Source organism: Macaca fascicularis, chromosome 14, assembly GCF_037993035.2.
Source record: "Macaca fascicularis isolate 582-1 chromosome 14, T2T-MFA8v1.1".
Lineage (NCBI taxonomy): Eukaryota > Metazoa > Chordata > Mammalia > Primates > Cercopithecidae > Macaca > Macaca fascicularis.
Genome location: NC_088388.1, coordinates 100,966,901 through 100,983,715, shown reverse-complemented (window position 1 = coordinate 100,983,715; position 16,815 = coordinate 100,966,901). Strand labels below are relative to the sequence as shown.

The window sequence follows — 16,815 nt, the reverse complement described above, 5'->3', positions numbered from 1 at the left end:
CTCAAAAAAAGAAAAAAATAATAAAAAGAAAAAGAAATGGACCATTAAATTTAAGCTGGGTAAGGAATAGAAAATAAAGAGCTGATGAATTGGAAAGAAAGAGATGATGAATTGGAATGAGAAAGTAGAGAAAATACTGGACTGAAGAAGCCCGGTAGGGTAGAAGAATGGGAGGAGTAAGAGTAGGGAAAAGAGAGGAGAATGTGCTTAAGTAGAGGAGTGAGTGAGTTTGCTTACTATCTGGGTAACAGGATCCATACCCCAAACCTCAGCATCATGCAATATCCCCATGTAACAAACATGCACATGTACCCTCTGTATCTAAAATAAAAGCTGAAACAAAAAAAAGAAGTAGAGAAGTTATGAATGTTGACGAGGTCCAGAATATAGCAAAGGGAATGGGTACTTGAGGCAGAATTGTATAGAAAGTTATTAGAGATGAAAAAGGAGTGAGGACGATCAGGGTGTTTGCTCATCCATATAAAAGCTGAACTATCCAGTATGATGGCAAAGACTTTGTATGGAAATGAAGACTGTGAACCAAATATCAAAGCCATCGTTTAGGGGGGAAATAACTTGAGACATCAGGAGGTGGTATAGTTGAATGGCTTGGATCTAATTGGAAGAGGTTTTCCTAGAGAGTTATGCTAGAGTGTTCTGGAAATGCTAATTGAGAACAAGATGCTCTCTACAACTGTCAACTCTGGATGCATAAGGGTATAAAAATAAAATGAACTGGCAAATAAAAGTGTAGGAAAAGAAATCCCACAAATGCTCACTGTACTATAATCCAGTATTAACAAAGAGTTCACATGAAGCATTTTATATTTAAACAGTTTTGGGAAAAAAGCTTAAATGACTGAACATACAAAATATTCAGTATTGTTAATATTGTTATATTTTTGAAGTATAATCACTGTATTAATATGTATAGATATTTACAACAGTGTGAATATTTAAGAACATTTAAGAATGTTAAAATTCATTATATTTTCCAATGTCCCTTATATGAAGGTCCGAGAGAGAAGTACCTCCTTTGATTAAATGTCGGGAAAATATTGGTTTCTCCAGATAAAACGTATCCCATTCCTTTATCAGGGAATCAGATAATTTTAATATGCTACCCTTTTGTACATATATTGGGAAACTGTAAGTTTCCTAATATTTTTCTTAATTAGCAGAGTGTGATATATGATATTTGCTTAATAACTATATTTACTATACGGTTTTAGTACAAAAAGCACAGGACTTGGAACCACAGAGATCTGGATCAAAATACCAATTCTGCTATTTACTAGCTCTTGACCTTGGATAATTCTGCTTACTTCTTTGCAAAACAGTGTCTTAAAAATATTTATTTCTCAGTATTATTAGAAGGTTTAAATCAGATAATAAGTATAAAACACTTAGTACTGTGACTGGTACAAGGTAGAAACTCAAAAAGGGTAACCATCATTATTTATTTTAGAATACTTAATCTGTATGATACCTTCATTTTTTGAAGTGTTGTGAAAACTAAAGTTACATTTTGAAATGACTGGATTAAAAAAATCGTAATTTTAGTGACAGAAACAGTTTTTTAAAATCTAGATTTTTGTAGACAAGTAATGAAGATTATTAGATTATAGTGTCTGCATTTAGCTTCCCTTCCGCTAATGTGGCTTGTATCCATTCAATTCAAGTAGAGTCTGGGTGATTACTAAGTGCCAGACACTTGTTAGGATCTGGGGATACTGTGATGAATTACATAAATGTCCCTTGTCCTTAAAAACTCATGGTTTAATTGAAGATGACTTTGAATATTAAATTTTAAACTCTCATTATATATCAATATTTATTCATACCTTTGGAAAAACAAGAGTTGTTTTTCTGATGGCCTCCAGACTCCAGTCCTATTTCTCAATAGGCAACTGTTTCCTATTGGCAGGAAAATGTATTGCTTTCTAGTTTATTCCCTCATAGGAGGAAAGAAGTTTTATGAGAGTCAACTAGCTAGTAAGGGCAATGGCATTCTATAGAGATTAATTTTCAAAAATATTTCAAGGCAATGATATCATTTTTTTGCTCTCACAAAAACCAATAGAGCAGATAAAAGCGGAGCTACCACACTTTGGGAAAGGGAATGGGAGAATCGGGTATATCTAATTAATATTAGTTTATAGCAACTCAATTTAACAAACATGTTAAAGAAAAATGAATATAATTACATGTATTCACTTGTTTATAATAATTTAAACAATATTTTTCACTGTGCTTTCTTTGATGGAAAATTTGACTACAATAGTAATGACAGAATAATATGGGACAAGAATCAGATCCTATTCCTTGTCCTTCCTCTTAAACTAACAGGAAAAGTCATGGAAAAAAATGGAGGCTGGCAAAAGTTTCTAATTTCAGTTGAGCACAGGTTGGCTCATTCTCTTAAAAACTTCAGCTACTAATGTCACAATGTTTTTTTTTCTTTTTGAGATGGAGTCTGGCTCTGTCACCCAGGCTGGAGTGCAGTGGTGCACAATCTCGGCTCACTGCAACCTCCGCCTCTTGGGCTCTAGGTTCAAACGATTCTCCTGCCTCTTCCCATGCAACTGGGATTATAGGCATGCGCCACCATGCCCAGCTAATTTTTGTATTTTTGTAGAGACAGGGTTTCGCCATGTTGGCCAGGCTGGTCTCGAACTTCCAATCTCAAGTAAATTCGCGAACCTTGGCCTCCCAAAGTGCTGGGATTACAGACATGAGCCACTGTGCCTGGCCAAAAATCACAGTATTACAGGAGGTAAGTTACTTTTTTTTTTTTTTTTTTTTTTGGAGACAGAGTCTTGCTCTGTCATCAGGCTGGAGTGCAAGTGATGCGATCTCGGCTCACTGCAACCTCTGCCTCCCAGGTTCAAGCAATTCTCCTTCCTTTGCCTCCCAAGTAGCTGGGACTATAGGCATGTGCCACCATGCCGGACTAACTTTTGTATTAGTAGAGATGGGATTTTGCTATGTTGGCCAGGCTGGTCTTGAACTCCTGGCCTTAAGTGATCCACCCACCTGGGCCTCCCAAAGTGCTGGGATTACAGGTGTAAGCCACTGTGCTCGGCCTGGAGGTAAGTTATTTCTATACAGCTATTGTTTAATACTAATATTTACATAGTATGTATGTCCATACATAAATAGGAACAATTTCACATGACTTTAACAAAGGTGTACATTTTATCAATAAAAAGCTATAAATTTATTCTTACCCGTAGCCCTCTTATTTTGATGCAGGACATTATGCCCTCTTTTCCACAAGGGAACCGATTCTTCTTCAGCAGTTCTTGGAGTCACAGATGGATAACTTTCTTCACAAACAGGACTTCTTTGGGTGCAATATAATGTCCCATCTTGCTGGGCAACTGCTTGAGTGCCATTTGAATGATTTATTTTTGCAAAAGTTTGGCAGTCTGAAGAACAATATGATGGCAGTGATGGTATCACAGTGACTAGATCAGAACAAGCATTTGACAGTGGAGAACTACTTTCCTGATTCCACTGATTCAAATTGTGTTCTGTTGGAAGCACATGTTTTGAATTAAAACCGTTATGTGTAATAATGTTTTGAGGCTTTTCAGGAGTTACTGATTGACACTGAGACACCTGTATATTTTTACCACTTCTAATATTTGATGTAGATTGGGGAGGAGGACGAGGTATAATTAATTTTCCCTGAGCTTGTGTAAATATGTTGACTTTGCTTGCAGATTGTGGTTCAATGACAGTGCCTTTTCTGTTTGTACATATAAAGCCTGATTGGACTTTTGCAGATCCTGGTTTTCTAATTATTTTTGCTCCACCTCTTTGTGGCTTACCTTGCTTAGTTTTAGAATCATCATGTACAGGGATTTTACTTTCCTCTTTTTTTGAGGCTGGCCAGGCATGTTTAGCAAAATTATAACCTGAAGGTATAAAACAGTTCAAAGGCTTATGGTCTGCTCCAGTCGTAACATTTTCAGAGATAGAATCCTCCCTGGACTTCTTTCTAGCAGCAGAATTTACAGCACAAGCAGAAACACTAATTATGTTGCTTCCAGCACCACTTTGAATGCAGAATTTTTGAGAATGCTGTTGAGTTATTCCTGTTTTATTCTTCAGTGAATGACTGTCTTCAGCATTGTTTTCTATACTGCTAGTTTCATCAAACCACCTCAGTTTTTTAATAGTCTTTGGAATTTCTGCACCTTTTTCCCTTTCCTTTGTTAATTCAATACTATCTTTGATAGCTGCTGCTTTTTGATTTCCAAACTTAAAGCTCTGATTTATGATTAATGCCTTAAGATAACCATGTTCATATTTAGATTCTTTCTTTAAAATACTTTTAAGAAACCTCACACCATTTCTCTCATGGATGTTGTATTTCATTTTCTTGTGCTGGCCAACAAAGTCATAATTAGAAGTTACATTAGACAAGGATGATGTTTCAGCGAATTTTTGTTTTTCATCTTTTGAATCCGGATTGTGAGGTATATAGGCATCTTGAAAACTGTCTGAAAATAAAGGCAACTCTCCCTTATTGCAATTAAAATATTTTATCTTTTCTTCTTCACCATCTTTCAATTCATCAAACTTATCAGAACACTGCACTGCATCAATTTCTTTTATGTGTATACTGTTCTTTGCTGAAGGTCTAGCTGACTGTTTATTAGATGGCAAAACTAAAGGCGTTGCCACTGGTACACATGAAGTAGGAATTGAAGTAGTTCCATTTTCTTGATTTAATTCAGAATATTTCTCTTGGTCTGGAAATGTAGCCACTTCCTGGGTTGGAGAATCTGAAGTGCTTTGGGATTTGCTAAATTTAAATGTTGGGCTCTCAGTAACTAACGGCCTCTCTCTTTTGAATGCTCCAGAAGTGGAGTCAGTTATCCTTATAGTGCTAGTTTCAGAGGTCTTTTCACATTTTTTATCTAGTACAAATATAGGTGGGCTAGGTACAAAGGGTACTGAATTATTAGCAGTATTTTTGGCTCTTTCCACTGTTCCATTCAAAGAAGACGGATTTTGTTCTTTACTATTAAAATATTCCCATGAAGGTAGAACATTAGATTTACTTAAAATATCTGAGAAAGGTGTGACATCCTGAGTATTTGAAGCATCTACATTTGTAAGCCAATTATTTATATGTTGAGTTTTAGAGAATGCCAGTTTATCTTCATCAAAGCAGCTGAGTTTAGTTGATTGCATATTTGCTGGTTTGAGGGAAATGGTATTCCACTGGATGGATGTGGAATGCTCCTTATTAAGTGTTAAATATATTTCTTCATGCTCTGTAGGCTCAAGACTGTCTATACTTGAGAGGGTTTCAGAATTGGTTATCTGATTAACTTCATCACAAAATTTCTGGAAAAAAAAGAACACTGTTTTATAGCTTATAAACTTTTAAATGCCAAGATTAATGATTCAACATACCATTGTTACTGAGCCCAAATCTCCTTGCATATAGAGTAATATGACTATAAATATCGTGGGTATATAAATAATTCTTATCGCTGCAGCAATCCTCAAGGTAAAAAATAGGGAGGTAACAAAGACTTATAATATAGTATGCTTGCTTTGATTTCAACTCCTAAAGTAATACCTGCTTATTCTAGCCACAGTTATAACTTAGAAAATATTTTTGTTACTGCTATTCCATTTAGAGTATGAAGTTTCTTGAAGGCTTAGTAATAGCAAGTGAGATTCTGAAAAATAATTATTTACAAATTGTATTTTTTCCTAAAACATTCACTGGACTTGAATGAGGCTCCTAAAAGCTCTGCGATCCTAATGTGAGCCTCCTGTTAGTAGGGGCTACATCTTTTTACAAAACTTAATTTTGTGGATTGTAGTAAGGCTTTTAACTCTGGCTACATGTTAAAATCACATAAAGAACTGTGTAAAATATCTATACCTGGGTCCTGCTGATTTAACACTTGGATGGGGTCCATATATTGGTATAATTTAAATTCCCCAGGTAATTTTCATATGGGTTTAGACTCAAAAACTATTGACTTTAATGACTCCTTTTGGAGGTTTAGCATAGCAGTAATTTCCATAAATTCCACAGACATTTTCATCACTATTTCAGTGAAATTTACATGAACTTTATCAGTCTTTAATAAAATTTCAAAATTACTTCAACGTATGGTAAATGTTTAAAAATATTTCTATTTTCTCACACATATCTAGAATGCTTTAATCTATATCACATACACAGAAATAAATTTTAAGAAGACATTAAATTGTATATCTAGTCAAAATGCTGAATGGAGAGAAAATTGATATCCCTTAAGATTTATTGTACATTTTAGATTTATCTAAAATATGAAAATTTTAAAAATTTACATACTATGGTATCAGACGAAATTACATTCTTTTTTTAGCCTAGTAAGTAAACTAAGAACTAAAGTAAACAAATTACAGAATACAAATATTTTAATTTACATAGTTAGTTCTTATTGATTTAGTATTATGGAGTAAGTTTTAAAAATTATTCATGAGAGTTTTATAGTTTTAGCATTTAGTCCCTATTTATCACATCCTTTGGCATACTTCTTAAAGTGATAGTCACTCAGCCAAACAGGGAATAAAACAAAGCACGGCTACTTCAATGCCTGTTCTTGGAACTAAGTTGTTTTAAATGATAATGATGATGAAATCAGGCCTGGAAGGCATCCTTTGAGGTTACATCTAGAGAGACACAGAAATTTGCATTAGAAGATCCTTCTAGATATAAGTATGACATCCATGGCTCTAAGATTTCAGTTTGCATAGGTTTGTAATTGCTTCATCTCCCAAATCACCTCAAAAGAAGTTTGGCAATTTCTGATTTCATAAACAATACTCTTTTTTTTTTTCAGATTTTTTTCCACCATTAAATAATGAAACATGATCAACTTCAAGTTTTGCTTATAAGTTACATGAGCGGTCCATCTTATCTTTATTGCCCTGCATGTAACATATCTTTTTTCCCTCTGGCTTTAATCTGATTTTTACGTGCCTTTCTGTGGTATGTGTGTGTGCATACACTTATCCTTCTTGGAGTTTGTTGAGCTTCTTGAGTCTGTGGATTTACAATTTTAATCAAATTTCTAGCATTTCCAGTGATGGTTTCTTTAAACATTTCCATTCCCACTTTGTGAAATTTTATTTAAATTTAAATTTTAATTAAATGTGTTGATGGCTTTATATGGACTCACAGATCACTAACAATCTGTTCATTTTTTTTCCAGCCTTTTTCTCCTAAAGCTTCAGCTTGGATAATTTCTATTGCTATGTTTTCAAGTCCACTCATCTTTTGTTCTGCAATTACTGCAAAGTTAAGCCCATCCAGTCAATTTTTCATTTCTGACAGTATGTTTTTCAGATTTAGAAGGTCTGTTTATTTCTTTTTTAAACTGTTTTTCTTATGTACATTTTTACTTTAATTCCTTGAAAATATTTATAAAAATACGTTAAAATTCCTTGTTGGTTAATTCCATCATCTCTGTTATTTCTGTCTGATTATACTGACTACTCTTCTCCTGGTTATGGGTCATATTTTCCTGATTCTTCATATGTCTAGTAAGTTTTGATTGAATGCTGACATTGTGAGCATCATGTTATTGAATATTTAGATTTCATAGTCTTCTTTAAGAAAGTGTTGGCCAGGCATGGTGGTTCACACCTGTAATCCCAGCACTTTGGGAGGCCGAGGCGGTCGGATCATGGGGTCCAGAGATTGAGACCATCCTGGCCAACGTGGTGAAACCCCATCTCTACTAAAAGTACAAAAATTAGCTGGGCGTGGTGGCAGGCACCTGTAGTCCCAGCTACTCGGGAGGCTGAGGCAGGAGAATTGCTTGAACCCGGGAGGCAGAGGTTGCAGTGAGCTGAGATTGCACCACTGCACTCCAGCCTGGTGACAGAGTGAAACTCCATCTCAAAAAAAAAAAAAAGAAAAAAAAAAGAAAAGAAAAACAGAAAAAAGTGTTAAGTTTTTTTGTTTAATAGGTAGCTTGGGTTACTAGTGGATCTTTTTAAGGCTTATTCAGGCAATATACCAACATAGAAAGCCTAGGTGATCATAAGGCTTACGTCATTTGTTTCCCCTTTTCAAGATCACATCCTGCACTGCCTCTGGCTCATGTCTAAAAGCAGTTGTTTTATATATTTTATTCATAATCATAGTTGTTTATGGTAGGAAGGCACATCACGATAGCTGCCAGGAATCTTCTGTTTTGCCTTCTTAGCCTTGCCACTGTTGATTGTTGGATGAATCAGGTCAATGTTATGAATTTAATCTTGATATTGGCTTATTAAAAATCTCATAAATGTGTATAATTATTAATGAAAAATAAAGTACATGGATGGACATGTAGGAAAATCAGCTGATATCTGTATTCAGTTGTGGAAAAAATAACAAAGTATATGCCCTTCTAGGGATAGATTACAAACATCATTTCTAGTGAATCCTGCCATATTTCCATTAAGAAACTAATACCTACATCTTTATACTTTTCTGGTTGCTTTTTATAATACAATCTCTAACAATAATACATTACATTGTACTTTCAAAGGTAAGGAAAAAACTAAAAAATTATTTCTATAGTTTCTATGATGAATTTGTGCTGATTCCTCCACACTCTTTCAAGGCCACTCTTAGCTAGTAAGATATTTCTTTAGTGGAGAACATTGCAAAAGTGGAGCAAAATTAGTACAAGGAATTAAAATATTAACAACATTTTTATAGTTTCATACTTGCAAATTGCTTAGATGCTGATCTTCTAGGCATTTCTGAGTTTCCTCCAGTTTAAGCTGGAACACATTTTTGCTAGTAGCCAAGGTTGCCCTCATGTTTTCATTCATTTCTTTATCACAATTGATTCTGGATAAGAGTTGTTTCTGATGTTTGTGATCATTTTTTGATAATGCTGAAGGCAAGGCAGAATCTATAGCTCTGTGAACCAGACACAGAAAGCGCTTAGTACATTTAAATAAAGTTAACTTCTTTCTATATGTATATACATGACACATTTGTGTAATATGTGTGTGTTTGTCCAGGTAACCACATATAAGGATATTGGAGAAATATATAGACATGTTAGAATGAGAATTTAAGGCAATCAATAGTAGAATAAAAATAGTTGTGAGACTAAAGTGCCAGTAAAGAACTCCACCTTCATATAGGAATGCCCAGTAATTAACGGCTTTGATTATTATAACCTATCCCTCTATCATCTGGGATAAGGGTAGAAGTAATTCCTGTGTAGAGTTAGTCCTCAGGTCTTTAAGAGCATTCCTATATGGATAATAATATACTGCATTACCCTTCTTTCTGAGTTGATGTCATGGCTGGTAGGTTAGGAAAAAACTGTAACCCTAATAGTGTTGGTTGAAGATTCAAGCAGATAGAAAATATAAACATTGCTTGTCGGGGTCGGCAGGAATTTCCTCCCTATTTAACTAGCTTTGGGAACTTGGATCTTCCTCAATGGAGGCCAAGTACTCACTTATTTTCAGTTATTTCAGGAATATAAATAGGAATATAAGCATGGTTTTTATGCCACAGAAGTGTACCCTTAATATACCCTTAATATACACAGAAGTGTACCCTTAATATAAGTGTACCCTTAATATAGAGTCTACCTTTACTATGCTAAGGGGTCATTCAAACATTTTCAGTGCATGACATCATTTTCTATTAGAATTTTGTATCTTCTGCAAAGCTATAGCATGTTACATTTCAGTACATATACAAAGTGAAAGCAAAGAACTAAAGAAGATTTTTGGGGGAGGATAGGATGGGGATGAGACTATCATATAGCTGAATGCTGCTGCACTGGGGCTGGCAGTATGAATCCCAAGAGCATTTATTCCTAATTCAATTAAATTATTAAATTATTCCCACTTTAATGAGAATAAAAATGTTTTGGAAGGTGACGATGGTCACATGTGATATATACCGATTACCTATCTCCAATATCCATATATATCTTTATTTGGACAGACTGGAGTAGTCAAGGTCAAAGATGACTAGATTCTTAACTATCCCTTTGTGATCACACATTTAATCAGGGAGAGCAAGAAGGTATTTAATACAAGTTCCTGAACATTGAGAGTATGTTTCTGTCTCTTCCTTTTACACTTTCCTACTCTTACATAATCCTTCCCCTTCAGTTGCCCTTCCCAAACAAAATATTGCTATATCTACAAAATATCTAATAAACTCAATTTATTTACCTTTAAAGTTGTCGTCTGTCAACTTTTTCTTCTCTATTCCTTTCTTCTCTACTTCACTTTCTTCTCTTCTCTTCTCTACTTTCTTCCCCCAGTGAGGAGGATTGAAGGGGTGGATAGGAATAAAAGGAGATGGGGAGGTAGAAACAGAAGGAGAGTGAAGAATAGGGGGAAAGGAAGAGGAAATCATAAAGGAAGAAGAAACAGGAGAAATTGGAGAGGGAAAAGCTAAATAAGTTGGAGGCAAACCTGGAGAGGAAGATGAATGCAAAGGAGAGGAAAAAAGAGGGATAGATGAAGGAGGTAAGGATGGAGAAGTAGAAGAGGAAGTCGAAGAAGAGGAAAGAACAGATGAGGAGGAAGAAAACGGTATACAGGCTGAAGAAAAGGATGTCGAAGTAGAAGGAGATGAAGGCAAAGAAGAAGATGAAGAATGACAGGGAGATGCAAGGGAGAGAACTGAGGCTGGTAGATGATCTGCAAAGGCCTTGGGCTGATTTGACAATGCTGTGGCTTGTGGAACAGATCGCTGGACTGACTGAAAAGAATCCAAGCTAGCAGGATGTGCAGGCAACGGAGTGACATAAGAAAGAGTGGGGACTGGTGGATGAGGGGAGTGACTGGATAAACAGGAAGGCTTCAAAACAGGGAGAGGTTCCAAAGGGGTTGGGGAAACAACCAGTCGAGCTGGAAGGGAACGACGAACAAGGGCAGGCATTAGAGTGGCTGCGGTAGAACGCTGTGCTGGAAGGAAATGTTTGGGTCTGAAAGTTTTGTAAAATAACTTGTTCTGTGAGTCAGGGTCAGGAATGACTGGAGACCTTTGGGGTGGATGGGGTAGATGGCCAGGTAGGCAAGAAGGAATTGGTGCTGGTAGATGAGGGAAACTGCTAGAAATGCTGGAAGTAGCCGGGGTTGGAGGACGAGGACGATATTTAATTGGGTAAGACAGTAATGGGACTGGTGCAAAGGTCTTTGGAAGAGTAGAGGGTACAGATGGATGGATAGGCAGTATATGGGGCTGGTGGGTAGGAGAAACAGTTGGGTAGCTAGGAAGAATTTGGAAGTGGTGGGACCGCAATGGGACCCGCGGAGGAGACAGTTGATCAGGTAAGTAGGGGTCAGGTGTGGAGACAGCTGGACAGGCAGGAATGGATCTGCACAGGTGGAAAAGCATTTGGACAGGCAAGTAGAGAGATAGCCTTGTTAAGATTTTTTTTTTTTTTGGTTTATTGGGCTGCCTCTAGGCTTTTGATTCATGTTTTTTTTTTTTTTTTTTTTTTTGTCCATAGGGTCCATGCATGATCTTCCTTTGATCAATCAGTGTCCTCTCACATGGACTGAAAAATGTACATAGCTTATTCAGGTTCGCCATTTCTTATTTCTGGCTCTTAGAGTATTTTCACTTCTCAGAAGCCTTTTACTCATACAGATACAGGAATATGGGCTGGACAATCTGGTTTAAAGCATGCGTTCAAAGGGCAAATAGAGGTCAATAGATAACTGCTCAGCTCTGGCCAGATTTCTCAGTGTAGCACGTAGTTCAGGATCAACTGCCACAACACAAATACATGGATATTGGAGATAGATATCTAGCAGTATCATTTTATTGAAGTTTAACCATTTAATACAGGAGACAATATATCTCCCTTTTACCTTACACCTTCCAGAATGGTCAAGCACATTAGTTTTATGATAAGGATTTGGTGGTGATAGAAGACTAATTACTTCTTATATTTTTAACTTTACTCCCTTATTAATATTTTTACGTCTCACTATTTGCTGAAGCAGCTTCTATGTTCATGAGAACCTATTCTCTGATTTGTCTTGGGGCCTAAGCGCTAAATGCCCTGCACTTTATCGTACTTTTTTTTTCTCTTTTACATGATCACATCGCCCACATCTTGTTTTTATCTACCACTAACATTTTCCACATTAGAATAGTCTTACTGATATACCTCTGCTTCTTTGTAAGCCCCTTATTTCATGGCATTACTTTATTTCTTAATACATTGAGGTTTACGTTCCACTGAAAATGTATTTTTAATATGATAGTAGTTTATCAATGATTTCAGCTTAATCAAATTTTTAATAAATAAAAATATGCCCACTAACCTAACACCTGATTCTTAATATTCCAATATCTCATATTTGTATAGAATTTCATAGTTTACAAAGCACTTTCATATACATTACTTAAGACTATTGGGTATCTGTGGAGAGAAGTCTAACTTTTTAATAAGTAAATCATAGTGTTCTCACTATACATTGTATATACTTGTTTTCCAAATACATAGAATTTATGTGATACATATATAAACATGCACACATAGATATCATGAAGTCAAAGTCAAAATAGCATATTAAAATAACACGAAAACTAGGTATTCTAATGCACAATGAAGATCATTTCTCATAAAACAAAGATGATGTGTGTTATTTAATGATCCTAGCATAGACTTGCTGTAATCATATCTACATGTTTGCTACAGGGAAAACAAAGTTGTTCTGACAGTTTAACTCTTCTAAGACTTCAAGCAACTGCACACTCTTGAACAAGAAAAATGCCTATGCTTTTCTTCATTCTACAAGAGTTTTTCAAAACTGAAAATATCTGGCCGGGCACGGTGGCTCAGGCCTGTATTCCCAGCACTTTGGGAGGCCGAGGTGGGTGGATCACCAGGTCAAGAAATCGAGACCCTCCTGGCCAAAATGGTAAAACCCAATCTCTACTAAAAATACAAAACTTAGCTGGGTATGGTACGTGCCTGTAATCCCAGATACTCGGGAGGCTGAGTCAGGAGAATCGCTTGAACCCAGGAGGCAGAGGTTGCAGTGAGCTGAGATCGCACCACTGCACTCCAGCCTGGCGACAGAGTGAGACTAAAATATCCAATTAGCATGAAGTATAACAACGGATAGAAAAAAAAAATTCAGAAGGCTCAAAGGGAATTTTAAAAAAGTTAATCATATTCTCTTAATCATCAAGACTCAAAATATCAGTTGCTTTTGATTTTTTTTTGCTTTTTTCTATTTCCTCTGTCCTATACCAAACTCATCTATTCTTTTAATAAAGTATCTTTTCTTTCTGCTTCTATTCTGTCTATTCTCCAATTCTGCTTCCTCCTCCTCTTCCTCATATTCTTGTTCTTTTCTTTTTCCTTCTCCTTCTCCTTTTTCTTTTGAGACAGGATTTTACTCTCTTACCTAGGCTGGAGTGCGGTGGTGTGATTATAGCTCATTGCGACTCCAACTCCTGGGCTCAAGTGATCCTTTTATCTCATCTCCTCGAGTAGCTAGAACTACAGGTGTGTGCCAGTATGCCCAGCTAATTTTTACATTTTATGTGTGTGTAGAGATGCTATATTGTCCAGGTTGATCTTGAACTCCTGGTCTTAATCGATTCTCCTTCCTCAGCCTCCCAAAGCACTGAAATTACAGGTATGGGTCACTATGCCCAGCCTATACTTCAATTCTTATACTTCTAGTTGACCAATATCCTTAAACTCTTATTTCTTTATGTTACTTCTCTGCACTGTGAAAGCACATTATCTTCATTCTTCTTTCTCATACTCTCACTACTCAAAACTTTTTATTATCAGATCCATCCTTTCTTCACTATACAAAATAGCACTGTTATGGTTTAGGCAGTAAGGATCTATCCCTTGGGTTATTCCAATAATTTCTTCTCTGGTCTCCTTGCCTCCAATTTGTCTCTATCTTCTCTATTCTCCAACATTTGCACCATTTATCTTTCTAAAATAATAAAGAGGATGCTATCACTCCCTGCTGAGAAACCTCCATTGGCTCCCCACTGGTTACAGGATAAAGTTCACACTCACTTGCTAGACATACAAACATTTTACATCTGATCACAATCAACATTTCTAGATCATCCCCTGTCCCATCAGCAACACATCCTATAGCCCTGCCACTCTGAATAAGTTCTATTTCCTCGGGGGTCTATGCCTTTCACAACACTGTAGCACTGCACATGCCTAAAACCCAACACATGCTTCTCTGATAAATCTTAACTCATTCTCTAAGACTACCTTCTACCTTCAATGCTGTACTTCTTTATTACTTTGCTAGTATTTCTGTAACAATCCCCATTATGCAGTATTACATGTGTATTATGTTGTAAAGACCAACAAACAGTATTATAATGTAATTGCAAACCCTTGCTAGGCAGAGGACCATATCTCATTCACATGTGTAATCCATGCTAATCAATGTCCAACACAGGATAAGTACTTACTCAAATTCTACTCTACCTTTCTAGACTATAATTCTGTTGCTTATCACTTTAATATTCATATTTAAATATCATAAGATCTCTCTTAAGGGAAAAGCCATATATTGGCCGTACATCTCCTCTGGCTATTGTCCTATCACTCTCTAACTTTCACAGTCAAACTAAACTTGTTATCCTTTTCGCTCTCCATTTCTCTTCAACTCATCGCAATTTATTTTCTGCCCCCACTACTGCACTAAAATTGGTCTGACAAAAATTGTAGGGATGGGGTTGTGCCATGTTTCCCAGTCTGGTCTTGAACTCCTGAGCTCAAGTGATGCTTCCACCTCGGCCTTCCAAACTGCTGGAATTACTGGTGTGAATCACCCTGCCTGACCTACAGTAGATTTTTTTTTGAGACGGAGTCTCGCTCTGCCGCCCAGGCTGGAGTGCAGTGGCCGGATCCCAGCTCACTGTAAGCTCCGCCTTCCGGGTTCACGCCATTCTCCTGCCTCAGCCTCCCAAGTAGCTGGGACTACAGGCGCCCGCCATGTCGCCCGGCTAGTTTTTTGTAATTTTTAGTAGAGACGGGGTTTCACTGTGTTAGCCAGGATGGTCTCGATCTCCTGACCTCGTGATCCGCCCGTCTCGGCCTCCCAAAGTGCTGGGATTACAGGCTTGAGCCACTGCGCCCGGCCGCCAGTAACTTTTTTTGTTGTGAAATACAGTGGACACATTGTATGTTGGACATTCTCTCTTTGCCTCTCCAGATTCATTTGCCTCATTTCTCTACTTGACTCTGCTCCAAGAGACTGAATCGTCCCTTGCTCTTTGATTTATGGCTGAGTTTGGCCAGTGGAAGGGACTAGAAGGAGAAACGAGGGTGACAGAACAAAGTGGTTTTTGATAATTATTCCTCTGACTTCCTCCCTGCTGGGCTTGGTTTAGCAGTGGCTTACATTCCTCTCCCTAAGACCACAGGACCTGTCCAGCCTCCTTCTTCTACAGTCCAGCTCTTTTCAGTTCAGGTCTGTGTTGGTAATATTGACTTTGTGTCAGTTCTGGGGGTGCTTTACCATCCTTTGTTGGTTTTATAGTTCCTTACTTAACCTCTCAGTCACCTCTTTTAAGTGTGCCTCCTGTTTCCTGCCAGGATCCTGACTGACAGACATTATGTGTCTGATTCTTTAGAAGTTATTTGATCTCTGTAAACTATTTTTTTTCCCATGAACATTTATCCTTCCCTAGTTTTCATAGTACTGACCTCTCCTAGTCCTATATGAGCCATTCTAGCCATTCTGTTTGCAAGCATCTCTTTTTTTTCCACTTGCTTAAATGTTGCTGTTCTTCAGTGCTCATCACACACATACTCTCCATAGTTGACCATATGCATTACCATGGCTTCAAATGCCTTTAGCCTAAGTTTCTCTTGAGCTCTAGGCTATATAATTTCTACATTTATTGAAATATCCCCACCTTTCAATCCATTATCCACAATTGTTCACAATGGATTGGAATAATATGTTTAAAAAGAAAATTTTACCTTATCACTAATTTGTCTAAAATTATTCATTGACTCCTCTTAAACTCTCAAGGTAAAGTTTATATTTCTTGGCATACAGATGCACTTATCTCTCCAATCTTGTATCTGGCAAAGCCATCTGTATTTTGCATTCTATGATGTACACATGCTCTTACTCCTAGAGTATATCATGGCTTCGATTGTCCTTGGCTTTTGCACAGCTCATCTCTCTGTCTAAAATGCCATCCACTCACTTGTTCCAAATAACTACTATTTTCTTCAAAGCTTTGCTGAAGAATTCTCTGTCCCATGAGGTCTTTCCTGAACTCTAATTAGGATCAAGAGGATACATTTACTTGTTCTTAGTCCTAATCAAGGGAACTATTGACCACAAATATTCTAAAAATGGAATAACATTATGCACAGGTAAAATATTAACATAATTTGTCTGAATTGCAGATGTTATTTATATAAATGAATTTTATATATTATTGTAATTACTCATTTGGCACTATTCTATATTTCTGAAGCACGATTTCACTTATCTTTTAGATTATACACTGGGGATTATATTTTACAATAGTATATACTTCTCCATATCCCCTTATAATGCCTGATCTACTTCTTTACATGTAGTAGCGTTAAGAAATGTTTGGAATAAATAAATGGAAGATACAGGATGTCCGAGGGTACCCACTGGTTGATTGGTCTATCCTATTACTTCTAGATGATTCACTTATGCCATCCTGTAGAAGAACCAGGAGACTCTGTAATCTTTTCAAGACATTCAAGATAGATTTTCAGTGAGGAAAAACCCATTTCTACCATAAAGTTACTC

The 16,815-nt window shown here is 36.7% G+C and overlaps 1 protein-coding gene across 4 annotated transcripts in view; it reads right to left on the bottom strand.

The window, feature by feature from the left end:
• CEP126 (centrosomal protein 126) overlaps positions 1–16,815 on the bottom strand; it is a 78,074-nt gene that overhangs the window by 29,727 nt on the left and 31,532 nt on the right. For 3 of the 4 annotated variants that reach the window (XM_005579437.4, XM_005579438.5, XM_045371126.2), the window contains exons 5-6: positions 8,743–8,941; positions 3,231–5,364 (exon numbers count right to left, since the gene is read on the bottom strand). In XM_005579437.4, the coding sequence (XP_005579494.3) occupies positions 3,231–5,364; positions 8,743–8,941 (2,333 nt within the window). Of the gene's footprint in view, positions 1–3,230; positions 5,365–8,742; positions 8,942–10,224; positions 10,307–16,815 lie in introns of all 4 variants that reach the window. The other variant, XM_005579439.4, reaches the window with a different exon arrangement.